The sequence below is a fragment of the Diabrotica virgifera genome, chromosome 6, assembly GCF_917563875.1.
Source record: "Diabrotica virgifera virgifera chromosome 6, PGI_DIABVI_V3a".
Taxonomy (NCBI): Eukaryota; Metazoa; Arthropoda; class Insecta; order Coleoptera; family Chrysomelidae; genus Diabrotica; species Diabrotica virgifera.
In genome coordinates this window covers 209,371,041-209,398,976 of record NC_065448.1, presented here as the reverse complement: position 1 = coordinate 209,398,976, position 27,936 = coordinate 209,371,041, and the positions used below count along the sequence as shown (strand labels likewise).

The following is a 27,936-nucleotide window of genomic DNA, read 5'->3' as shown; positions in this document are numbered from 1 at the left end:
TTCAAGATTTGAGCAAAAAAGCGAAAAAAAGCTGAAATTTTTCGCTTTTTTCGCGATTTTTTCAATGTTTTGGCAAGAAATTTTGTCCGCCAACCTAATATTCAGATTCACCAGCCCAAAATCCATATATAATAAAAGAAATCAGAACTACCCCAAAACTTTCCTAGTCAAAACACAATTTTATTGAATCAAATTACAACCCACTAATAAGACAACGCCAGGCTGATGAAATCAATAACCAATTAATGAGTGTTAAAGAACAAATTCTGCAAAATACCGAGACGGATACAAAGTGGTTATTAACAAAGACTCAAAGAGAGAAATAGATCATAGTCAAAAAAAAATTTAACACCAATTAGATACAAAAAGAAGCAATGGATGACGGAGGAAATTTTAGATTTAGAGAAAGAAAGACGTCAAAATAAAAACAAAAATAATCAGATGTACAAAAAACCGGATAAACAAATAAAATATAGAGTTAAGCAGACGAAAGAACAATGGTTAAAAAAACAATGCGCAGAAATTGAAGAACACCAGTAAAGACATGATAGTTTTATCACCCATAAAAAATTAAAGAATTAACTCACAACAATATTTATAACGGGAAAACCGGGAATAATGAAAGATACCAATGGGAAACTTGTGTTGAATACTAACGACAAATTAAAGAGATGGACAGATTACAGCAATAAACTGATCAAAGACAATAGAACAGAGCTGATGGAAATAGAAGTAGAAGAGATATGGTTTTAATAATATTAAAAGAGGAAATTAAAATGGCAGTAAAATAAGCAATAATGGCAAAGTAGTGAGTCCAGACCAAATTCTAGTAGAAACCTTAAAATGCACAAATGATGAAACCTTAGACATTATAGTAGACTTATTTAACACAGTGTACAAAACAGTGGACATTCCGAAACAATTATTACTCAACACCTTTTGTGATATCCTTAAAAATACAAACGCTATAGATTGAAGTGAATACAGAACAATATCATTAATAAGTCACATTCTCAAATTATTCTTAAAAATAATACATGGTCATCACTGACAGTCGAGAAGAAATTCAATAAGTCACCCAACAACATAAAATATAGCGATGGGAATCTTATCTCGGAGCCATCAACGATCTTAGAGACGTGGAAATTCTACATAGAAAAACTATTTGCTTTGGAGAGGACTGATGATCACCTATGAGAACGAGAAACAGGACCTTCTATCCTTAAATCGGAGATAGAAGATGCCATTGCAGCACTAAAAAACAATAAGGCAGCAGATCCGGAAAATCTTCTTCTTTTTACGTGCCATCTCCGCGACGAAGGTTGGCAATCATCATTGCTATTCTTACTTTTGAAATTACAGCCCGAAAGAGTTCAGTTGAGCTGCATCCAAACCATTCTCTGAAATTTCTCAGCCAGGACAATTTTCTCCTACCTATGCTGCGCCTTCCTTGAATCTTTCCCTACATAATTAATTTTAGGAGTTCATATCTGCCCGGACAATGTACCCTGCGAAATATTAAAGATCATTTGTAAATCAGACAAACAACTCCTTGATAATCTAGTTGTACTTCTTAACAACATACATATAATAGCGGTAAAATCCCGGAGAACTGGTTGCAGTCGACATTTATTACAATATCTAATATTGTAGCACCAGCGTGGATAACAGGCAAAAATAATAATACGTAACTTGATAAATTAAACAAACATAAAAATATACTTAGTGCTACGCAACTTTACGGAGTACCTAGTATATTTTTAGGTTTTTTTAATTTGTCGAGTTACGTATTATTTTTTTGCCTTTGTTATCCACGCTGGTGCTTCCAAAATGGCTTGCCACGTTGGGCGCCATTTTTGTAGCACGACAAATTAGACAAACATAAAAATATACTGATAGTATTGTTAGGTCATAGGCATGATAAACTTTGTGCTACATAACTTTTCGTAATACCCCGGTAAGCTACAGTCTCAGAGAATTAAGGGAGTGAGTTTTTGTATTGTAAAAAAGTATTAATTATTGGGCGCCATCAACAAATCAAAATATACTGCCATATGCCTATACAAAAATTACGAAATGCATGCTTGCATTACGACATGCGACAGCATTCCATTCAATAGAAATCGGTACTTACCATTGATGTCTGAGCTAGTCTGTATGTTTTATGACAATAAGGATCAGAGATAGATTGTTCAAAATAAAAGACACATAAGTCCTTCACGTTTTCAAAAGTTCGAAGAAAAAGAATTAAACAGTTCGTTACAAATACCTGATGATCTGTGGTTGTACTGTTCGCTGGAGCTTTGTGTAGCTCGGCTGGAACTCTGGTAGAGCGACACTTGACTAACACTTTACAGTTTCTGATCGAAAGTACTATTACACAAATTGTTTTTATTCTTCTTCTTCTTCTTATGCAATCCACTAATGGATGTTCGCGATCACGTTTGACCATTATTTCTCTCTATCCCTGGCAGTATGTATTAGGTCTCCTATGTTTTTTAGTCCTGTCCATTGTTTGACATTACAGAGCCATGACATTTTCTTCCTGCCCACTCCCCTTCTTCCTTCAATCTTTGCTTCAATTAAGGTTTGCAGAAACTGCTGTCTTTCATTTCTAATTAGGTGCCCCAGGCATGCCGTTTTTCTCTGTTTAATTGTGCATAGCAGTTGTCGTTCTGAACCAACTCAGGACTTCTTCATTTGTTATTCTTGCGGTCCAGGGAGCTTTAAGGACTCGTCGATAGATCCACATCTCAAATTCCTCTAGCTTATTCATTGTGTTTATTTTTAAAGTCCATCCTTCCATGCCATATAGGAGCACCGACCATATATAGCATTTTGTAAATCTTAGTCTTAGGTTTAGGTCAAAGTTACAGTTCGTAAAGACGTTTCTGAATTTCATGAATGCACTTCTGGCCCTTTGTATCCGATATTTAATTTCCATATCCGACATCCAGTCTTCACATAGCCAGGTTCCGAGGTACTTAAACTTTCTTACGTGCTCTACATCTTGGTTGTTATATGCTAGTCTTGCATTTTGATGTTGACATAATTGACGGTTGATTATAAGGAACTTCGTCTTATTTTTATGTTGATGCTAAGTCCCATGTTCTCGCTATGCTCTCCAATTTTATTAAGAAGGTTTTGGAGATCTTCTATATTGTCTGCTATTAAGACCGAGTCATCCGCATATCGTATATTATTGACCCAGGTACCATTTACTTTAATGCCGCTTTCGCATTCCTCAAGAGCTTCCTGAACGATACTTTCTGAATATAAATTGAACAGTAGTGGGGAGAGAATGCATCCCTGTCTTACCTTGACGACAGCTGTTTGATTCCAGTAAAGTGCTTCTATGCAACGAATGTCTTTTTGATCTATGTCGAGTCGTTTTAGTATATGTACGAGTTTATGATATTGTACTCGATAAAAGGCTTTTTAATAATCTATAAAGCACATCATTACATTTTTCCTTTGATCGTAGCAGTTCTGAGCTAGTACTTGGGTTGTAACTAGTGCTTCCCTGGTATCCTGGCCTTTTCGAAATCCAAATTGTGAGCAACCAATAACCTTATCGCATTTTGTGGAGATTCTGTAGTGAAAAACTTTGAGGAATATTTTTAAAGAATGTCTCATCAGACTTATCAGTCGGTGGTCTTGACACTTTGTTGCGTTGTTATTTTGGCAAATGGATGAAGGTAGATACAAGCCATTGGACAGGGACATAGATTTGGTTGAAAAATCTTTGGAGTATCGTAATTCCCTCTTCATCTAACAATCTGAGTAACTCAACAGGAATTTGATCAGGTGCAACTGATTTATTGCCCTAGTAATTTCTTCAATTGTGATCTCGGGATCAGATAGGTTGTTAATATCTATTACTTTTTCCTGAACGACTTCTATCTCAGGCCTCTCGTCTGCAAAGAGATTTTTGAAGTATTTTTCCCGTATGAGTTTCCTCTCTCTATCATCTTGTGCCGTTTGTGCCAATTGTTTTTATACGAAAGATAGAATTCCATAGTCTTGTTTTATTTTTGAAAAAGTAACTGCTTATTTTGATTATCAATTAAGCATTTCATCAATTTAATGATTAAAAAAAATTTGTTTAAACAATTGATCTTTAGTTAAAAGGTCGGGAAACACGTCCCGCGAAGGCTGAATTAAGTTATTGTTGTAAAAGGCATACTCCACGCCACTACTAGATAAACTGTTCCATTTATTTTACCGGAACAACAACACAAGAATATCGGTATGGTATTTACTACACACATCGCTCTTGCTACTTTCACCACAGAATCTACTCAAGATTCCATCTGAGCCTAACTTCGGCACAGACCAAAAAAACTGGACTTCACTGCATGTCTGATCAAACTTAACTTCTTTTCCTCATAACTTTGACTTTCCGTCCTAAGCTCTGTTCCTCTCCTTTCTGTCACCTAATTCTCTTTTTTGACCAATATAAGAATATCTAAGCTTCCTACATTTATTTATTAACCAATAGGGAAAATTAAAACACATTCTAAATTCAACCTCTTTGGTAGGGAATTATACTCTTTAACCAATAGGGTCATTTAGCCATGTCAGGAAACCTTACTTAGCTCTAACATTTTGAAGAAAGGTATCGCTGAGACCACAATTAACACCCGTGCTTTCTGATATTGATATTAGCACGTACGTGTATCTAACTCCCAGAATTCGTGGAGTTAAAACGATTATTAGCTACATTGTAACTCTTTTTTACATCACAAACTGAACACAGGAAATCGAATATAGATACCTATTACCGTAAAATATAATAACGTCTTTCTTTAACAAGACAGATAAACTTCAAATTCTAACGTTTTTTTTGGGGCAGAAAGAAATTCCTTACATTCGCTTGGCATATGAAGCGATATTTTTATGTCTACACGATGGACAAAAATATGTTACGATAGATTTACAATTTTTGGTTTCTGGAACCTTATACTGGGGTCAAACAGCAAGAGCAAGAATTGGCAACGAAAGTGTGGAGATCAATAGAGGTGTCCGGCAGGGGTGTATCTTATCTCCACTCCTATTCAATATTTATTCCAAGGAAATATTTAAAAAATATATGGAAAATGCAAAGGATTTTATAAAAATAAACAATAAGTTAACCAACAATATAAGATATACCGACGACACAATGATCCTTGCCAGTAGTATAGATGAATTACAACAGGCAATAAAAAGGGTTAATTCAGTTAGTGATGAATACGGCCTGAGCCTCAACTTCAAGAAGTCAAAATGGATGCTGATAAGTAAAAAGCAACAACCTGCTCGACAGTTACGGATAAACAACATACTAATTAATTGACCATGTAGAATCTTATGTATACCTTGGCACCAACGTAAATGCAAAATGGGAACAGGACACAGAAATTAAGGCGAGAATAGAACGAGCTAGAGCAGAATTCAACAACATAGAAAAGCTCCTCATAAGCAAGTATTTATCTCTTCCCTTAAAACTACGTCTAGTTAAATGTTACATTTTTCCGATCTTACTATATGGTGTGGAGGTCTGGACGCTGACAGAGACGCTCACGAAAAAACTAAGAGCATTCGAAATGTTGGTGTACCGACGCATTCTTCGTATATCCTGGACCAAACATGTCATCAACATAGAGGTAATCCACAGAATCGGAAAAGAGAAAGAAATCGTGAGCACAATTAAACAAAAAAAACTTGACTATCTAGGCGACATATTGAGAACGCTAAGTACCGTCTACTGCAATTAATTGTCCAGGAGAAAATAGACAGTAAGCGACGGCCAGGCAGGAGAAGAGAGTCGTGGCTCCAAAATCTGCGGAAGTGGTTCGGGCTCACATCAGTCGAACTACTCAGAAGTGCCGCAAGCTTAATCAGAATTGCCATGTTAATAGCCAACGTTCGCAACGGACAGGGCACTTGAAGAAGAAGAAGAATACATGGTCGTATAAATAGAAAAAGGAAGAAGGAATAGATAATAGTGAGTTTGGTTTCAGAAACGGACTAGGAACCAGAGAGGCGTTATTTGCTTTTAATGTGTTAGCTTAAAGATGCATGGATATGAACGTGGTATATGTTTGTTACGTTGATTTTGAAAAAGAATTTGACAAAGTTAGACATGAAAAATTAGTCCAAATTCTAAAGATAAAAAACATAGACAAAAGGGACTTACGAATAATAACACACCTTTACTGAAATCAAAGAGCACAAATTGTAATAGATAAGGAACTCAGTCCAGAAATTGAAATGAGGAGGGGAGTTAGATAGGGATATATTATGTCTCCATTAGTACTTAATGTTTTAGTAAAGCCATTTTTGAAGAATTATTTCTATCTCAAAGTGAAGGAATAGTAATTAACGTAAGATCTATTATTAACAACATAAGATATGCAGATGACAATAATAACTAAGAAAACAAAATTATAAACAAATATACATTTTGGAAAAGGGAACTTGCATAAATTTTTAAATTCGAAAAAAATGTTATAAATCACAACAGAACATAATTTAAAACATGTATCAAAGATAAAAAAGTTTTGTTTGTCTTTCGTTTGGCCCCTAAAGACGATTAAAAATTCAAATTAAAACACGTGGTCCAAAACGCGTCGTGACGTCACTGAGTTGTACATTTACATTTTTCCAATAAAGTAAACAGAATTTTAAATTAGACGTTATAAACATCAGTAGAAAATACATTTATGTGACGTTACAAGTGTTTTTGATCGTTTGAACTATTCATAGAAAATTTTTCTTTTACAAAATGGTTTTATTTTCAATAGTAAACCTTCGTTCCTTTCCTTCAAAAACAGTATAAAACTCCAATTTTAACAAACTGGTATATATTATTACAATGACATACGATAAATGTCATTAGAATATAAATATTTTTGACTTATTCCACGACGATGAGCTGGCCAAATACCCAAGTAGGTGGAGGCCAATAAACTAAACAAGGAGAAGAAGAATATACCTAAATATAAGGTTGTGTCTAGGTATACGTTAACGTGTACGCAAATAAAAAAGTTAGAGTGTCAGTGATTTCTTATTTTTTATTTGTTTAGTGTTTGTTTTTAAATTAACTATGGAGTGTGGACAATTATTTAGTTCTTTTAACGAGTTTAAGAACATTTTAAAACAGTACAAAAAAGATAAGAGACTAAATTAATATATATTTTTTAGTTATAAATGAAATAGTATCACCGTCTAAGATTAAAATAAAAGGAAGACCAAGTAGTCCTGTCGCCAGGGGGGGTACAACGGCCTCGTTAATTCAGATGGACTTACTCAAGTTTTTTTTATGTATTTTGACCCGTAGAACACGAATTTTTTGGGTAACAGTTGATCCGGATGTCGATAAGATTGTTATAGACCAAGAACTTGAGGAATCAAATAACAGCGATTTTTGGCAAAACAAAACAATATTTTGTATTTTTTGGGCCATTTTAAGTAAAAAATATTTCTACAAGTTTTTTCGTAGGATGCACAGTTTTCGAGATAAACGCGGTTGAACTTTAAAAAAATCGAAAAATTGCAATTTTTGAACCCGAATAACTTTTGATTAAAAAATAAAATAGCAAGTCTGCTTACCGCATTTGAAAGTTTAAGTCAAATTATATCGGTTTTGATTATTTGCATTGGTAAAAATTTATTTTTTTATTGTTTAACAAAGCTATAAACACGTAGGGTTTCCCGTGCTTTTACATGCGTTTTAACGCATGTAACGTAGAAATAGTCTTGATTGCACTAGTACCTATTCTACCTACTCGTTCGATTTTAAATGAGAAATCATAGAAACATCACTCACGCACTAGTTGTTTGTAGCTTTGTTTAGCAATAACACAATAAATTTTTAGCAATGCAAATAATCAAAACCGACATAATTTGACTTGAACTTTCAAAGGCGCTAAGCAGAATTGCTATTTTATTTTTTAATCAAAAGTTATTCGGGTTTAAAAATTGCAGTTTTTCGATTTTTTGAAAGTTCAACCGCGTTTATCTCGAAAACTGTGCATCCTACTAAAAAACTTGTAGAAATATTTTTTGCCTAAAATGACCCAAAAAATACAAAATATTGTTTTGTTTTGCCAAAAATCGCTGTTATTTGATTCCTCAAGTTCTTGGTCTATAACAATCTTATCGACATCCGGATCAACTGTTACCCAAAAAATTCGTGTTCTACGGGTCAAAATACATAAAAAAAATTTGGGTAAGTCCATCTGAATTAACGAGGCCGTTGTACCCCCCCTGGCGACAGGACTAAAGAGCTTTCACAATAATAATTAACTTGTTCTGAAGCTATTATCCTTGTGGAATTTTTGTAATCAACTATTCTAAATGAGAACTAAGCCACAATTTAACTAAAAAATTGATTTTATTAACGTTTCGACGTCTAAACCGGATATCGTTGTCAAAATACAAAATATTATTAAATTAAACAAAAATATTGTTGCTTAGTAAAAAATTTTTTCTAATAATTTATTTAATCTGACTAATTTTTGTATTTTGACAATGACATCCGATTTGGACGTCGAAAGGTTAATAAAATAATTTTTTAGTTAAATTGTGGCTTATTTTGCATTTAGAATAGTTGATTATAATTATTCACTTACATATAAAAATTATTTTAACAATATTTTGTACCTACATGTCATGTCAACTAAATACATATAATTATTTTGCTAACCTACATATATACTTATATATATATATATATATATATATATATATATATATATATATATATATATATATATATATAGCACAGATATCAAAGTGAGGTCCTGACATTACGCGCACTTAGTGAGGACCGGTAGAAAACGTAGACATAATCGTTTCAACTCTTCATAGTGACCTTGACAAGTAAATAGCAATTAAAAAATGACGAGTATACACAAAAAAGATTACGTATATGTGCCCCGTATTGTTCAAGTATATTGCCACCCAAGTGAGGCCATTATACGCAGCTATTAAAGTGAGACTGTATATACTTTTTCGTTATGCGCACAAAGTGAGGACAACTTTACGTGTATATTTCCTTACAGCTCATCAAGTGAGGACCATACAGTGTTGTCGATAAATATGAGATTAATCGTTTCTACTGCCTTTTTCTGTATAACACAGTAAGAATTATTATTGTTTCGTTGTTTCAGTCACTTGTAGTTCTGAGCTAGTGTGCTAGCTCATTTGAAAGGATATTCAATTCTCTATCCAGTATTATTAACATTGACATAATTATCTATACAGAGTGTATTTTAGTATAGGTACTGTTGCCCCTGTCGATTTTCATTTTGAAACGACAATTTTCCAACCTTAATTTTAGTATACAAGATGATTTACTTAATTTAATTAAACTTAATGTACCTTTTTTACTGACTTAATTTTAGAGTTATTCCACTAGATGGCAAATACAGTGAATATGATCATATGTTTTATTTCGAATAATCATTTTAAAATAGTTTTAGTTTTCTATTTTCTCTGAAAATTGTTGCAAGCTTCTTGTTCTTATACTTAAAATCATGTCACTACAAATTTATACGAGACTACATATTAAGAGTATAGAAAGTATTATAATATATAACATACATGCTTTTTTTCCATTTATTGAAGATATTTCACCTTATCCTGAAACAATGCAATGTGACCAAGTGTCCTCAACTAAAAAAATATATCCCACTATTTTAATACTAAGTGTAAAGTTTGTACTATAAACCGTATTGAAATAGATTGCAACATATGTGTGTGGTTGGGATATTGACTGCGAAACCTAAGGCTTCATTCGGCTAATCATATTTACCTTTGATTCTTATAACAATAAATAAAATTGATTAATATTTTATATCAATATTATTAGTGTTTTTAAACAATATCAGTATGATATATCAGTATGATAAAGTCAAGATAAACAATACTATAACAGAAAGCTTTGAGGTCAAACAATGACTGCGGCAGGGTGATCCATTATCGTCTATAACAGCGTTTCCCAACCGGTGGGTCGCGGGCGGATTTCAGGTGGGTCGTGGCGTAGATCTTACAGTAGCTGAATAACGTACATATATATAATCATGGATGAGGGACGGGTCGCGAATATGAAAAAACATCAGAAGGTGGGTCGCCAGACACAAAAGGTTGGGAACCACTGGTCTATAATGTTTAGCATATTACTAGAAAAGTTTATACAGGAAGCAAACATTAATAGAACAGGTCTGATCTACCACAAAAAACATCAGTGCTTGGCATTCGCAGACTATTTGGTAATCTTGGCTAGGAGCAAAATAGAACTTATAGAAACAGTCATGAGACTCGAGGAGAGGGCAGCAACCAAAGGATTGTATATAAATGAAGCAAAAACAAAGTATATGGAATGAACAAATAAGCAATTCGTTCGGGGGCAATACATAACAATGACAACAGCGAAGGGAACACAGTATAAATTCGAAGAAGTTTAGAGATTTGAGTACTTAGGAACTGTTTTCACAAGAGATCCTAACTGTGAAGAAGAAATACAAAAGAGAATTATGTCGGTCAACCGCGCTATATTTGCTTTTAATGGGTTGTTAAGAAGTAAACATATATCACGAAGAGCAAAACTAAGAACTTACAAGACCGTAATAAGGCCGATAGTAACGTATGCTTCTGAAACATGGGTCACAACAAAAAAACATCAAGAGTTGTTATTAGTTTGGGAGAGGAAAATACTGCGCAAAATCTTCGGTGGGAAAAACTTAAATGGACAATGGGTAAGAAGAACAAATAAGGAACTAACTGAGCTCTATCAAGATCCTAACATACTAGCAGTAATTAAGGCGCAAAGACTTAGATGGTTGGACCATGTGCAGAGGATGATTCCATCTAGAATTCCCAGAATGGTACTATCTAGTGCATTGGCAGGGAAAAGACGAAGAGGAGGACCGAGGTCACGATGGAGTAATGGAGTTAGAGAAGATATGAGAAGAATTAACTTAAGGAACTGGGAAACAAAAGCGACTGACAAAAGGGAGTGGAAAAGAATAGTACATCAAGCCATGGGCCTACTAGGCTCGTACTGCTTACATATTATAATATCAGTTTTCTAATATTATCCAGTTCCATATCCAGTTCCGAATCCAGTGGTTATATTTCTTCCGTATTGTTCAGTTTCGCTTCCAGTGATTGTATTTTTTTCTTGTTTTTTTTTTGAAATATTTATTTATTATTTTATTACTGTATTTTTTTATTGTGCTCATAATAGATTGAAACATTGTCTACAGACATGAATGCAGTAACAATAAATAAAAAAATCGGAGATCCACACCCCGGATTTGAAATCGAAACCTCTGCTTTACGAATCCGAGATCCGAGGTCTACCCACTAGGTCACTAGGCTATCGCTCTTAAGACAATATTTTTTCCTGAAACGGGGAACTTCTAAAGCCGGGTCTAGACTATGTAACAAAACATGCTAATAACAAAGTTGTACAACAAATTTGTTGTACAACTTTGTTATGTAACTTGGTATAATATAGCATGAGTATCCAGACTATATAACAAAAAACAAAACAACAACATGCGCATAAATTTTGCAGCATTTTAGATGGATAGCTGGTAGGTTAGGTAGTATATAGAATTGCGTCATATAAGTATGGAGGATCTCTTCATAGCAACAGCAGCTTGTGTAATATTGTGGAGGCGACACCGGCGTGTTAAATTAATATTTTGGATGTGTCCTTCATTAGCAGCTCGAGCAAAATATAGGTAGTGGTACAGCTCTTTTAGCTGATCTGGAAAGAGATAACATAGACCCATCGACAGGAGACATTAAATGTGATGGCAGTTTTAAAAACTTCTTAAGAATAGAAAGTTCTGATTTTGAATTTCTTATAAATGACATCGGCCATAAAGTAGGCAGGAAAGACATTTCGAGATGCAATTCCAATAAGAGAAAGATTAACAGTTATATTATTAGCAAAGTATATTTTTTAAACTTTTTACTCATTGTTTCAGAGAGGAAGTATAACATTTGTGTAAAATTTAATTCCTCAGTATTATCGTCTTCACCTGTTCATGATTGAGTGTCACTGTCTGTTTGAATTGGTGTAGCTGGAGAAGTAGCGGATGTAGGTGTAGTGGACGGAATAGAAAGGTTCAGATATATTGTATGATTGAGTGCCTGTTTGAGTAGCTGATGAAGCAGTCTGCATCTGTGTAGCGAATGAAGTGAATGTTACAGGTTTTATGTCTGAACACTCTGCTCTGTAGAGAATAGTATTTATGTCAAATTTAGAGTTGATTTGCACCGATTTGCTGTTAAGGTTCCGCGTACTGCTTTTATTTTGTTGGCTTGAGTTATAGGCGTACGTGCATTAGTTTTAACTACAGTTTCTGTATCTATTTTCACTTCTATTTCAGTCTATTCATCGTGTTTTTTATTTGTTTTTTAAATCAATAAATGTAGCTCATCCCATAGCAATCCCATAATACTCGTTACTTACGAAATAGCTCAATTAAATGAGTAGTCAGTTCCTCAGTTCTTTCGACAATTTCATCGCGTAAATAACCCTACGTGAACAGAGCAAAGAAAAATCTAGCACAATCACTCCAGAATGAACAAGGCGATATGACTCCAACGGTTGCTGCTCGCGTAGGTACTATGCCAGAGAAATGTTTCAATAACATGTTTTTAGGTGTAGATCAGTCGCGGTGCGGTTTTATAACTTTCTTTGATGTTTACCGACATCTGTTGGATAACATAAAACATGCTATATAACCAGAAAAATGTTATACAACACTGTGTTTTAAAACTTGTTTATTTAAAATTTTATAACAAGTTACAAAACTTTGTTATTTAACATGTTTTGTTACATAGTCTGGACCCGGCTTAACGGTAACTGCTTATAGGTAATACACCACAATTTCTGAATATTTTTTCTGAAATCTATCGAATGGTACCAAACACGACCCCCACGGAGGTGGGGGGGGGGGGTTACTTTAAAATCTTAAATAGGAACTCCTTTTTTTATTTCAGATTTGGATGCTTTGCGTAAAAATAAGCAACTTTTATTCGAAACGTTTTTTCTAATTACGGATAGGTGGCGCTATAATCGGAGAAAACGGGTGTTGGAAATGGAAAATTAAATTAAAATATGGAAAGTCCCCACTAAAATGGAAAATTTTACTTAACTTTTTTGGTTTTAGAACCTAATAATCACAACCCAATAGGTCCCCAAAGCGCTCGAGTGACTGCACATTTAGCATACTTTGCTCCCCTACTATATGTATTATAAATAATATGCGAAGTAATTATTAACCCAAACAACCATAATTCAACTTTTATTTACTAATAAAGAACTGGACGAAAGTGTCACATCAGCTTTTATGAAACACATGAATATTTACATAAAAAGGTATGTGATCTGCTTGAAATCGATATTCCCAAAATCATCTAAAAATTGTTTATACTTGAGTACTTTGAGACTCTTGTATGAAATGTGAATACCGAAATACGATTAGGAATCTCCATTATGTAATTTTTAAATAATACCTTACATAATTCTTAGGAAATGAAAGGTATCATACAAACGTGTTAAAAAATACTACCTACTGAAATTTTTTGATGGCAATAAATGATGAATTGGTTTATCGAATTTATTTTTAAGGTGATACAGTAGCGATCAACAGGTAGCCAAAACGCGTTCCAAGATTGAGGCTGTAATTTTGAATATTTTTTCGAGATATTTGGCACACGTATTTATAATATAATAAAGAATGGCGGTACAGAGCCCAATTTGAAAAATATATTAATATGTGGAAATTACTCTGTAAATAAATACAATATTAAAAAAACGAGTCTGTACCGCCATTAAGAAGAACAAAAAAATACACTTTCTTCAAATAAACTTTTTTATCAGATGCCTAGATTTTGTGTCATTTTGGAACTACTAATGAAATAAAAAATTTTAGTAGTTCCAAAATGACACAAAATCTAGGCATCGGATAAAAAAGTTTATTTGAAGAAAGTGTATTTTTTTGTTCTTCTTAGTGGCGGTACAGGCTCGTTTTTTAATATCTATTGTATTTAATTACAGAGTAATTTCCACATATTAATATATTTTTTAAATTGGGCTCTGTACCGCCATTCTTTATTATATTACGAATACGTGTGCCACATATCTCGAAAAAATATTCAAAATTACAGCCGCAATCTTGGAACGCGTTTTCGCTACCTGTTGATCGCTACTGTTTCCTCTTAAGTAAAATATGTCATTTGGATATTTTTTTAAACTCGATAGATCCTAGGGACATGTCGGTAGATCGGTAGGATCATCACTTTTGGGAGTTTGGGGAATATCCCAATTGACAACGCAATATACACCGACGCCGTCTACAACGAGCGACGAATCAGAGATGCCAGATTGGGGTACTTTCGCTCATTTTTAGGGTAATTTGAAAGCACATGGGAAAATTTTTATAGGTTGAATTGGTTGGGGAATTTTTCGGGAGGAAAATTGAGCAAACTGAATTGCAATATAAATGTATGTAACATATAACATTATATTAACATTATAACCTATCGAGTATATAAGAAGGAAGAGAGACAGACCCCGAAAATCTTTTAGAGATCCTGCAGGATGCAGGAAAATGGACGAAGCAATATTAGAAAAGAAACCTGCAGGACTGGAAAAACAGAAAGAACTGAAAATAACGGTCAAGTGAAATAATACAGGAAAAACTATGGAAATTAAGGGTGGTCAAGAAAAAACAGGATGTTTCTAAATAAATGCGACAAACTTTAAAGGGTAATTCTATATGAAAAAATAATGACAGTTTGCTCTATAAGCGTATGTCAGCAAATACTTCGTTTCCGAGATATGGGGTGTTGACATTGTTCTTACAAACTGACGATTTCTTTATTGTTCTAAAACCGGTTCAGATATGCAAATGAAATTTGATGTGTTTTAAGAGGTAATTATTGCGCATTTTTTGAAATAAAATTAATAATTTTATATCTACTGTTGAAATGGTGTGAATTTTTTTAAAGAAAAACATAGTACGCCACTGAGATATTTCAAATAACAAATCATTTTGGAATTACTCGTTCAATTTATGATATATACAAAAATCTATTATTCCTTTTTTTCATACGTCGTTCGTGCCGTTTTTATGCAAAATGTGAAACATCTTAACGCGTACAAAGTATTCGAAATAAATTTCTATATATTCATATTATGAAAAAGAACTTGTCAATTCTAATTCATATAGATATACCTGGTTTGTTTTTTTTTATTTCAAATTACACACCCACGAACACACGACAATGTTGATAAAGCAAAGTTTACAGAACAGGAAGACAAAACTATTTAACCATTGAGGCTATAATGACAAGCAGCAGTATAATAATATCACTGACTATTCATAAATTTGTTGATACTTCGTAAATCTGATCTTCGTGTATTTTAAGTATGTATGTATAACATTGTAATACCATAAAAGTGATAGGTATTACCTGACAAATGACCTTTAAAAGCCATAACAATTTTTAGGTTGCATTATTTTTATTAGAGAATTTTTGTGAGCTAGAAATAGTTTTCTTATTGTTACAATTATTTAATATTAATTGTCTTAGGAGTAATCTTAGCCCAAAGATAATGTATAAAGTCCAAAAAAATAATGAATGTAAAAAATGTTATATTTTTTTTTGTTTAGCTAATGCCTCGAAAACTAATGGCCATTGGCATGGTCGGTACGGTAATTTTGAACAGTTGGGTACCTAGTGTCATGTGTAAGTAGTGTGTGTTGAGTAAGCGCCTTGTTACTTTGCAATGTCGCCGTCATTGTCTTTGCAAAGAGACGCTAATTGTATCCGAACGTCTGCGGTCCCTCCGGTGAGAACCGATCCCACGAGGACAGAAACTATATTCATTTATTAATTTATAATAAATGAAAAATTTCCGACCCTGGTGAGATTCGAACCCACAACCTTTCGGATTTTTTCGATCCACAGGCAGGCGCTCTTACCACTGAGCCACGGAGGGGGGTAAATATTATATTTATATATCAGCGTCTCTCAAAATTTGGCGCCCCCAAATTCTGGCGCCCCGGGCGGTCGCCCGGCTCGCCCGCCCCTTTATCCGGCGCTGCTTTAAGGCACTAGTGCTTTAAAATTTTTATGGCACTGCAATTCGTATTGATCGTATAGGCAATCTTGATATAATGTCAAAAAAATATAAAAATGGAATGTCAGTCAAGTTCAAGTAAAAGTTTTTGTAGATATTCTCCTGTAATTACGTTTGTAGAAAAAATATTGCATGATATGCCTGTTAAAAAGTGCATTTTTAAGGCACTCATGTGAATTGCAGAACTCGCTGTCGCTCATTCTGCAAACTTTCACATGCGTGCCTTAAACGTGTACTTTTAACAGTTATATCATAAATAACTATTGAAATACTGATTACAAAAATTTATAGTATTTTAAGCCTTTCTGAGAGCATATGCGCAAAAATTTCGCTCGAATTATTTTTAAATGCGTTCATTTTTTTCGAATACTGAGAAAACCTTAAGTATTTTTAAAAAATTTAAACGCAGAAAGAAATATTACTGTATTATCCATGGTCGAAAGTCCTTGAGAACTTCTATAAATATTTATTTTAATAAGTCACAGGGGTGAAAAAAAATAGTCTGATTTTTAATTTTAAATATATCATTCAAAAGAAACTTTTTGTTCATTATAAGGGACTTTCTGCCCTCGGGAATAATGTAGTCTTCTATTTTGCGTTTAAATTTTTTTAAAATACCTATTAGTTATCTCAGGATTCGAAAAAAATAAATGCGTTTAAAAAGAACTCGACCGAAATTTTGCGCCTAGGCTCTCAAAAAGGATTAAAGTATTAAACATTTTTGTACTGTTTGGATTTATGCGACGATTGACGATCCACTGTTTTAAAGATTGGTTGAACAGATGTTGCCAGTTGTATGGTCCTCACTATGTGTATCGTAAGTTATTCAACAGGGCATAGAATATACATGGTTAGAAAATATACGCCAAAGTCAGCGCCTCTATGCGGAAAATCTCTGAACTAAAAATTGATGTGGACCATACAAAGTGAGGTCCCACTTTTTTTTGTAAAAAAACAGTGTTTGCTATCGGTACATGTCTACGAAAAAGTCTTACATTGATTGACTAAGTGAGGTCCGTATACTGGACCTCACTTTGTACAGGACCTCACTTCAACCGCAGTTTCTTTTGATATGTGGCTCACTTCATACGCTGGGAGTAAATATATATATATATATATATATATATATATATATATATATATATATATATATATATATATTGTTATATTTCTATTTGATCTGAAAATTAAATTTTGATAATTATAAGCAGAATTCAATTTAATATAAAATATTTTCAATTTTCTCAACCACGGGCATATAAATTTAGAACAACCTGTATACAACAAATTGTTATATTTAATTTTAAGAAGTGATTAAACGAAACTCGGGAAAATGCGCTTAGAATAAACAAAGTGAATGGCGCGTACCATTATCGTTGTTCGCGGAAGGTTCGATCATTAGCCTATGCTAAATAAGACTCAGTTGGAATCGATAATAGGTCATTATCGTTGTTCGCGGAAGGTTCGATCATTAGCCGATGCTAAATAAGACTCAGTTGAAATAGAGAATAGGTCATTAAATTTTGTAAATAGTAGATAGTAATTTTAGAATGGGAATTAACTATTTCTTTTTTGAAATCCATTAAGCATATTTAGAAAGATTAAAAATTGGTTTTGAGGAATACTGCGAATGAGAGTTGGTGGTGGAAGGTTGATTTGTGAATCTGGAAGGGATATTTAGAAAGTAGGGAAATGAATGAAAAATATAGATCAGAATGTTTTGAGCTGTCGAGAAGTGAAGTCCAGTAGTAGACGGTAGTGTACGGAGAGTGAGAAAGCCGGTGTAGTTCCGTGAGTGTGGAGTATCTATCGTGGAACGAGAGGTAGGCCAGGTTGAGAGTAAAAGAACCTCCTTGAGCCAAGAGTGTCCCGGTAGCTGTTTGAAGTTTCGAAAAAGGTAGAAACACGGCATCACGACAGAAGCAGGAACGGGAGCTATACGAGCTAGTTTTCAAAGGAGAACATTACTGGAAGCCAGGACGAGGTGTTGATCGCAGCCAAGGATAGCAGGAAACGGGTTTTGTGTGAAGACATTCTCAGTTCACCAGAAAAAGGTCAGTCTCATTTGTTTGGACATGAATGTATGGGTTTTTCGTATTAAATACCACATTAAAAATTGAAGAACATAATCAATAATATCAGAAAGGCTTCATCAAACTTAAATAGAATTGTTGCTAATAAATCCTAATAGTTAAATGTTAATAAAAACTTTCAATTGGAAACCAAAAGGAAATAAGATTCCCATTTGTAAATGTTATGTTTAAGAATAATAAGATCTAGGAAATATTAAGCAGTGATTGCCATTTGAATAAAATAAACAATATTTGATTATAATTGTAACCCATATGTGTGTATTATTTTACTCTTTTCTTTCCTATCCCGATTAGGAACCATTGAGAAATACTTAGAAGCCACAAAAGTAAGTCATTAATTTTATAATTCGCCCTGAGATTGAAAACATATTGATATGTGATCTGGTTAATTAATTAGATTATTATTAATGCATTGATTAAATTAAATGACATATAAGAATATTATCTCATATCAATAATCAAGATCACATCAATATATATATATATATATATATATATATATATATATATATATATATATATATATATATATATATATATATATATATACATTGATTTATTACAATTAAGTTTGAAACATCTGAATAGTTCTGCTTCCCTTCCCTTAACAAATATTTTTCTATCAAACAAACAGTAAACATATCAAAATAGCATGTACTAAAATGTATAGTCACTGCGCAAGCTAAATAATGACGTCACTGGCTTGATGAAATTTAATTCGCGTCTACCTAACTTTTTTATTTGCGTACACGTTAGCGTGTACCTAGACACAGCGAAATATAACCATAATCAAAACTAATGCAAAACTATGACGTCACGGGCCGTTTGAACTATTTTATACCGCAGAAGACTTTAAATATGTATTTCTAAGTTATTACGAGTTTTTGAAGAGTGAAATTTTGGAAATCTTATTTTTAAACAAAACTGTACATTATGATCTAATAAAAAAAAATGTGCAAGTTCCCTAATGTAGCGATAGAAAGGTTTAATAATAAAATACCTAGGAACCCAGATTTCAGGCGATAATGATCAAACAATAGAAATAAGAGCCATGATGAAAACAATTCTCTGCAACAAGGACCTTAGATTGGACCGAGGATAAGAGTTCTGATATGCTACGTGTTTTCGATACTGCAATATGGACTTGAAAGCTGGACATTGAAGAAAGAACACATAAATAATCTATAGTCCTTTGAAATGTCTTTACTATTATTTAATATAATACATCTATCTTAACTTTTTTTAACCGAAACAAAAGTTTGAGACATCCTGTAGGGAGGAAAAGGTACAAAGGTGGGTATACATCGAAATTATGTTATAGTCTCACATCTTGTGAACATTTTATATTTTTAATAACAAAGAAACAAGTAATTGGACTTCGTAAGTCCTAGGTTTTACTAATTTTGAGTCATTTTTACTAAACTCTGGGTTATCATTGTTTAAACAGAAATGACTTCAAATTCAAAAAGTTCAAACTCAACTTTTCAATACGCTTCGATTGATGTGTCACATGTAATATTTCTGCACTTTTGGTTACAACTTTTTAACCAGAAATGATAAAAAAACCAAAACTTTACATTTGTTCTCATCTTGCTAAGGCACGTCGAATGATATATATATATATATATATATATATATATATATATATATATATATATATATATCTTATACTATTTCGGTGACTTTAAAATAGTTCGTACGGTTGCAACTCTAAAACCGGAAGTCCGATGTCAAATTTCTCATCTTTAATACCATCCTTGGGTTATAAGCTTTTATTCGACACCTCATCTGTCATTCTATCTGTATTAATAACGGAGGAGATAGGCATACGGGCAGACAGTCATCAGGGGCGTCATTTGATAGGGGGCAGGGGGGGCATTTGCCCCCCCCCTGGCCCTGAAAATTACTGAAATTTAGAAAAAATAGATCAATTTTGTATTATGTTTGTATATAAATGTATTGTATATATAATGCTTGCCCCCCCCTATCAAAATTTCAAATGACGCTCCTGACAGTCATGAAACCGGAAGTATACAGGATGTAACAAAAATACAGGTCATAAATTTAATCGCATATTCTGAGACCAAAAATAGTTCGATTGAACTTAACTTACCTTAGTACAAATGTGCACGGAAAAAAAGTTACAGCCCTTTGAAGTTACAAAATGAAAATCGATTTTTTCCAATATATCGAAAACTATTAGAGATTTTTTATTGAAAATGGACATGTGGTATTCTTATGGTAGTAGTATTTTAAGAAAACATGATAATGAAATTTGGACACCCCATAAAAATTTTATGGGGGTTTGGTTCCTTTAAACCCCCCCAAACTTTTGTGTACGTTCCAATTTAATTATTATTGTAGCGCCATTAGTTAAACACAAGTTTTTAAAATTTTTTTGTCTCTTAGTACTTTTTCTAAAAGTCAGTTTTTATCGAGATATTTGAATATTTGTCAAATCCACCACATACCTATTTGTATATGGTAAAGTACGATTATGGAGACTTAGTAATTAGGGGAGTGCAATTAGAACGAAAAGATACAATGTTTCGGAAAAAATCAAACAAGGTTATATTTTTCTAAAACTTTTTTTGTTAGTTTATAAATATGTTAAGGTAAAAAGTTCTACTCACAAATTTCGCCGCTAATTGTTTATTAATTGTTTAAACAATAACAATTGTTTTGTATAAATAATGTTAAGAATTTGGGTGAATTTAACATTTTATGTTGATAAAAAATGTTTTTATTTTAGTTTTGATTATGCTGAACCCGAATCTGACATTACAATTTGCAAATTCAAAATGGCGAATTCAAAATGGCGGATTTTTTCCTAAAAATCCTTAAAAAGTAGTTGTAAAATCCGATTTTTTTTTAAAAAACGTTTTTGTTTACATATATGGGGATATTTTTGAGAGGTTGCTGAACCTGAATCAAATTTTGATAATTTAAATTATACAATGGCCGATCCACAATGGCGGATAACTTAAAAAATAGTTGTAAAATCATAATTTCTTTACAAAATGTATTTATTTCTACATATATTAATTTTTGAGAGCTTTAATAAACCTAACTTAAATGTTAACATTATAAACTATAAAATGGCGGATCCAAAATGCGGATTTTCCTAAAAGAACATAAAAAAGAACATTTTTCTAAAACATTTATTGTCTTTATTTTTAACAGGTTGTTGAATCTGAATTAAAGATTAAAAATTTAAATTTCAAAATGGCGAATCCAAAATGGCGGATATTTAAATGAAAAAGAAGTAGAATCCAATAAAACAAATATGGAATTTCATTCTTAAAAAAAGATGAACAAAAAATTTTCACAATAATATTAAAAATTAAAATGTATTAGAAAGAAAGAACAAATTATTCAAAACCTATCTCTTCAATATTCAAAAAATTGTTGCAATGGGATCATAAATAAAAAAGTTATTCTTAGTAAAAAGCTCTGCATATTCTAAAACTTTAAATGCAATCATAAAATATCAATTTTTATCAATTTTGTACAAGATAATATATGTCAATAAATAAAAATTTCAGTTAGGAGTAAAATACCTATAATCTTCATAATACTGAAAATTGTTATTATCGAAAGTTGTTCAGAATTAAAAACGATGTGTCAGTATGCAATTACACTCTTCTAATCGGAATATTGTGAACTATAAAGGTACATATTTTTTGCGCGAAATATAATTTTTTACATACCTCTTATAATATTGATAAAATATAATATTTTATATTTGCATATTAAGTGTTAGACCATGCACAGCTATTTATGACGAATAACTTTCTTCATAAAATTAATAATAAAACAGTTATCATAAATAATAAGTGAAAATTTAATGATGGAGTATAATTAATTTGAAACAATATTTAAAAAAAAACAAATTTTCGATTAGAAGGATATAATTACATATTGGAAAATAGTTATTAATTCTAAAAAACTTTTATTTATAAAAATTTTCGATATTGTGAAATATAAAGGTACTTTACTCTTGAGTGAAATTCATATTTTTTGACATACCCCGTACAAAATTAACAAAATTTGATATTTGATGGTTGCATCTTATGTTATATACAATGCAGAGTATTTTATAAAGAATAACTTTTTTTCGTAAAACTGATATTAAAAAAGTTATCGATAGGTTCCAAGTTGCGCAGACATACTGTATAAGAACTAAAAAAAAATTTTTGTTGAACATTTATTATTGTTGAAGCTTATTATTAAATGTGTTTTAGGTAAGTTTTACAGAAAAAAGTTTTGATCACTCTGTGTATACATTTTTTCAGCTGGTAATTTTCGGTTTTTGTATTACATTTTTGTTTCTTTCTTAGTTTTCTCAAAAAGAAATTGTTTCTTTCATTTTAAAACTAAAATAATACAGTGTTTTTTTTAAATTATATCCTAAGATTTAAAAAATATCAAAAAAATTGTATTAGATTTATTCAAACTTGAGCAATACCGTCTTAAATTGGTGGGAATTCTGTAAAACTACAAAGTTTTCAAAAATTACATTTTTTGAGACATCGTATTATTTGAATTAAAATTTTGAGATTTTTTTTTTTTTGAATGAAACATCGTTTAGTAAGATGATCGAGAGGTAGTTTGTGCAAATTTGAGAGTTTTATAATTAAAATTGTATTAGTTACACATTTTTAAATCATTTTTAAACAAAATTCATGTAAGGCTCACTTTCCGCCCACACCGTACTTATGTACATAGATTTTATTTCTTTTTATTACAACCATAAGATAGCTTATTTCATCTTCTTTTATGTCCAATTTGTAAAATTTCTTTTAATCCAGTAGTTAAAGAATTACATTTAAAAAACTCAACCGTGCACTTCTTCCAACGCTAGTTTACAGTTCGCCAATGTGCGTGAGAAGGGTGACTTTAGCGTTATAAATAAAAAATTACAGACGCTAGAGATTTAATTTTAGAAAAATCTTTATATAAGGTTTTTTGTAAAATTTTCTGAATTTTTCAATGGTCAAGTCAGTTTTTTTCTCAAAATTATATTTTCGCAGTTATTTAAAAAAAACATCTAACTTCGCTGTTCATTTGTTTAATAAAAAATGAAGCACCCACTTCTCGAGTAGAACTTTTTGATATGTTGTTTATTAAACATTTCTTAATGAAATTACAAAAAGTTTTATCTTGTTTGATTTTTTCCGAAGTGAAAATCTAAATGCACTCCCCTAAATAATATGAAAATTTATTTATGATTTACATTTTTAAGTGTATTTTGAACCATATTAAAAAAGAAGCCACATCTCGATAAAAGATGCTTTATCAAAAAAATACAAAGAGGCAAGAAAGTTTTAAAAACACTGTGTTTAACTAATGGTTCCGCAGTAATAAAACATATAATAACATATATAAACATATTAAAAAAGAAGCCGCAACTCGATAAAAACTGCCTTATCGAAAAAATACTAAGAGGCAAAAAAGTTTTAAAAATAGTGAATTGAAATAATGGCACCACAATAATAATTTATTTGGAACGGACACAAAAGTTTGGGGAGGTTTAAGGGAACAAAACCCCCACAAAATTTTTATGGGGTGCACAAATTTCACTATAATTTTTCTTAAACATGTTCCTTCCATAAGAATGCCACATGTCCATTTTCAACAAAAAATCTCTAATGGTTTTCGATATATTCAAAAAAATCGATTTTCATTTTGTAACTTCAAAGGGCTGTAACTTCTTTTATGTGCATATTTGTACTAAGGTAAGTTAGGTTCATTCGAACTATTTGTGGTCCCAGAATATGTGGTTTAATTTATGACCTGTATTTTTGTTACACCCTGTATATTTGTTCTCGTCTTGCGAAGTCGCGTCGAATAATATATCACTTGTATTATTCCGGTGACTCTAAAACAGAACTTCTGGTCGCATTTCTAAAACCGGAAGTCTTATGTCAAGTTTCTCAACTTTCTTGTCATTCTGCCTGTTATAGCGGAGGACTTATATTCGCAGTCGGACGGACAGACGGACAGACAGCCTAGGTCAAATTTCTCACCTTTAATACCATCCTTGGATTATAAGCTTTCATTTGATATCTCATTTGTCATCCTACCTGGTAAAATGACGAAGGAGTTATATTCGCGGTCGGGCGGACAGACGGACAGACAGCCCAGGTAAAATTTCTTACCTTTATTACCATCCTTGGATTATAAGCTTTCATTTGACACTTCATTTGTCATTCTACCTGGTATAAGGACGGAGGAGTTATATTCGCGGTCAGACAGACCGACGGCCAGACAGCCTAGTTAAAATTTCTCACCATTATTACTATCCTTGGATTATAAGCTTTCATTTGACATCTCATTTGTCATTCTACCTGGTACAGTGGTACAGTTAAGTAGGAGTTATATTCGCGGTCGGACAGACAGACGGACAGACAGCCTAGATCAAATTTCTCATCTTTAGTACCATTCTTGGATTATAAGCTTTCATTTGACACTTCATTTGTCATTCTACCTTGACGGTACTAATTTGACACCTCATTTGTCATTCTAGCTGGTATATTGACTGAGGAGTTGTGATCACAGAGAGACATACAGACAGACAGACAGACAGACGGACAGACGGGCGTGGATAATTTAAAGTTTTCACATTTTTTCAAAATTGGGTGAAAACAACAAACGGGTTTACTCTTTACTATATGTTTTAACTGATGACATGCAATAAGTGAGGTGGTCATGTCTTATCATACCACTAAAGTGAAATTATTTCCTATATATATAGTGCGAAAGTAACAGAGTGGTCAAAGAAAATAAATATGTATAATGTACCTACCGGTATTTAAAGAGCCTCCACCTAAACAGAAAATCCATACTTACTGTCAAGGAAATTCCACCTCAAAATCTCACAAAGCCTCCATTAAACAATCTCGTCTCTCTTATATTGTGCTGTGCAATAGGGTGGTGCGAAAAAAGTCAAGTTGATAATTCCGTGTCGCTATAGTGCGGAAAAGTTGCGATTGGTAATTACAAGAAAAACAAAAAAACAATTATTCAAATCGGACTTTATCTTCCGATCCCGCAACGGGTCTAAAGATTATGAATAAAATGAAATGTTACCTTTTTTTCAAAATTTTTCATTTATTCTCCATGTACGTTTCTTTTATCGTTAAAGTAAAATTTATATACAGTTTTCATGGTTGAGTGATAAAAAAAATAGTTTTACGCATTTAACGAATATCTTCCGATCCCGCAAGGTCAAACAATATCTATAAAAATTTGAAATTTTTTATGATTTTGATAAATTAAAAAGCATTTAGTTATCTCAATTTTCTGTTACATTGTAAAGCTCTTCGCTTGTTTAGATATTGTGTGACAATATTAAAACAACTCAGAACTCAAAACGAGGGGGTGGTTGCACTTCTAGCTCCACACGCATCCTTCTCTCCAACCAACCAATAAGTGTGTGTTTTTTACATTATTTACATATTACTTACATTTCTTTTTCATCTGTTTGCGTCCAGCTCTTAAACGCCAACTTTGTATTGTGATTTGATTGTAAAATTTGGCAGCATGGACCTTGATTTAAGTCTTACCCCGATGAATCCATCCCTTTATTGAGGCCCACATACATTATACATTAGACGATGCTTTCATGACCAACTTTATGCGCTCGACAGCTTGCGTGTGGCAGGGATAGTTTTTTACATTCCTGTCTGACATGTAGCCTGATGTAATGCAGGAACTTATATCTTGATTTGAAATTCTTCGAAGAACTGATCTAGAAGTTAGTTTCGTAACATTATAGTCTATTATTTCAGTGTAGTCCTGTGCTTGAAAATTTAAAGGAGGAGGGATGAAATTTCTAATACTTTTGCCCTTGGCTTTAGTCTGTCCGGCTTTTAACACTCTCCTTAGTCCTAGCTCTCTAATGTGTTTCCTTTCTCCCTACTACTTGAAAGTTTGAAGAATAGGACTAAACTAAAATAATAGACTGGAATGTTACAAAACTATCGTCTCCACCACTTCCTCGAATAGTTTCAAATAAAGATATAACTTCTTGCATTACATCGGGCGATATGACAGACTGAATTGTACAAAACTATCCCTGCCACACGCAAGCTGACGAGCGATGTCTAAAATTGGTCACGGAAGCATCGTCTAATGCTAATTATGTGGGCCCCAATAGAGAGATGGATTCATCAGGACAACACTTAAATCAAGGTCCATGCTGCTAGATTTTATCAAGAAATCACAATACAAAGTTGGTGTTTAAGAGCTGGACACAAACAGATGAAAAAGAAATGTACATATGTATGTAAATAATGTAAAAAAACACACATTCATTGGTTGGTTGGAGACAAGGGTGCGTGTGGAGCTAGAAGTGCAACCATCCCCTCGTTTTGAGTTCTAGGAAATACTGTCATACAATATTTTTACAAGCGAAGATCTTCACAATGTAACAGAAAAATGAGATAACTAAATGTTTTTTAATTTATCAAAATCATCAAAAATTTCAAATTTTTATAGATTTTAATTGATCTTGCGTGATCGGAAGATATTCGTTAAATGCGTAAAACTATTTTTTTATTACTCAACCATACAAACTGTAAATAAATTTTACTGTAGCAATAAATAAAACTTACACGAAGGATAAATAATATTTTTTGAAAAAAAAGGTAACATTTAATTTTTTTCATAATCTTTATGTCCGTTGCGGGATCGGAAGATAAAGTCCGATTTGAATAATTCTTTTTTGTTTTTCTTGTAATTACCAATCGCAACTTTTCCGCACTATAGCGTCACGGAATTATCAACTTGACTTTTTTCGCACCACCCTAGTGTGCAAACCGCTTACCTGGTCGACAAATAACTCTTATAGGTGTCGAGAAGAACTATTTACGTTATGTGGCTTTCTGTTTTTAAAGTATTGTTAACTGTTATTTTTTATTGTTAATTTAGTTTTGTTTCAGTTAAGACATATTAAAGAGTAAACCCACCTATTTTCATTGTTTCTAAAGATATCAGGGAGATTCAAAAACAAAATGTTTACAAAACATAAGACTACAATACGATTCTAATATATACTCACATTTGTACCTCGTCCTCCCTACAGGTTGTTTCTAACTTAACATAAGAAAAACATGACATTTCTTCCACCCGTTATAAGTACAAAAAAGGAGTTTGAGTAAACCTTTGCACAACTGGCGTATATACTAAAGAAAACTTTAATATATTTAAAAAAAATAGCGGAATCCTTTAATCTGTTCACGAAAAATCAACTTTAAAAATGAGCATAATTTTCTGTATCCCTAACTTATGCCTCGCAGTGTACGTTGTACATACCTTTTTGTTTGGTTTGTTAGCCTTCGTTTTTGGTTAGACTCGCCAATAAATTTTAGAGCATGTCTTATAAAATCTCTCTGAAAGATTGTTTTTATCATTGTAGTAAACACTGTGACTATTTTAGATTATGTAGTTTTTACATAAGGAAAATTAACATTTTTATAGTAGTATAAAAATATGTCCCACCCGAATTTAATTTTTGATACTCGTTGATAAAATTCATCAGTGGCGTATCCAAGGGAAGAATTTATATTGCGATTCTGAGTGTATTTCGAAGTATTGGTTTTTATTGTACTCGTAAAGTGTCTATTTCCATTAAAGTGAACTACAGTATGCAGCATTTACAGTTTATTCGCATGAGCTATGCACTAG

The 27,936-nt window shown here is 32.4% G+C and overlaps 1 protein-coding gene across 1 annotated transcript in view; it reads right to left on the bottom strand.

Moving 5' to 3' along the window:
• Positions 1-27,696, bottom strand: part of LOC126887189 (farnesyl pyrophosphate synthase-like) — a 57,279-nt gene extending 29,583 nt beyond the window's left edge. Inside the window, exon 1 of the mRNA XM_050654580.1 lies at positions 27,565-27,696. Within this exon, the coding sequence (XP_050510537.1) occupies positions 27,565-27,662 (98 nt within the window). The 5' untranslated portion in view covers positions 27,663-27,696. The remainder of the gene's footprint in view (positions 1-27,564) is intronic.
• Between the last annotated feature and the right edge of the window lie 240 nt (positions 27,697-27,936).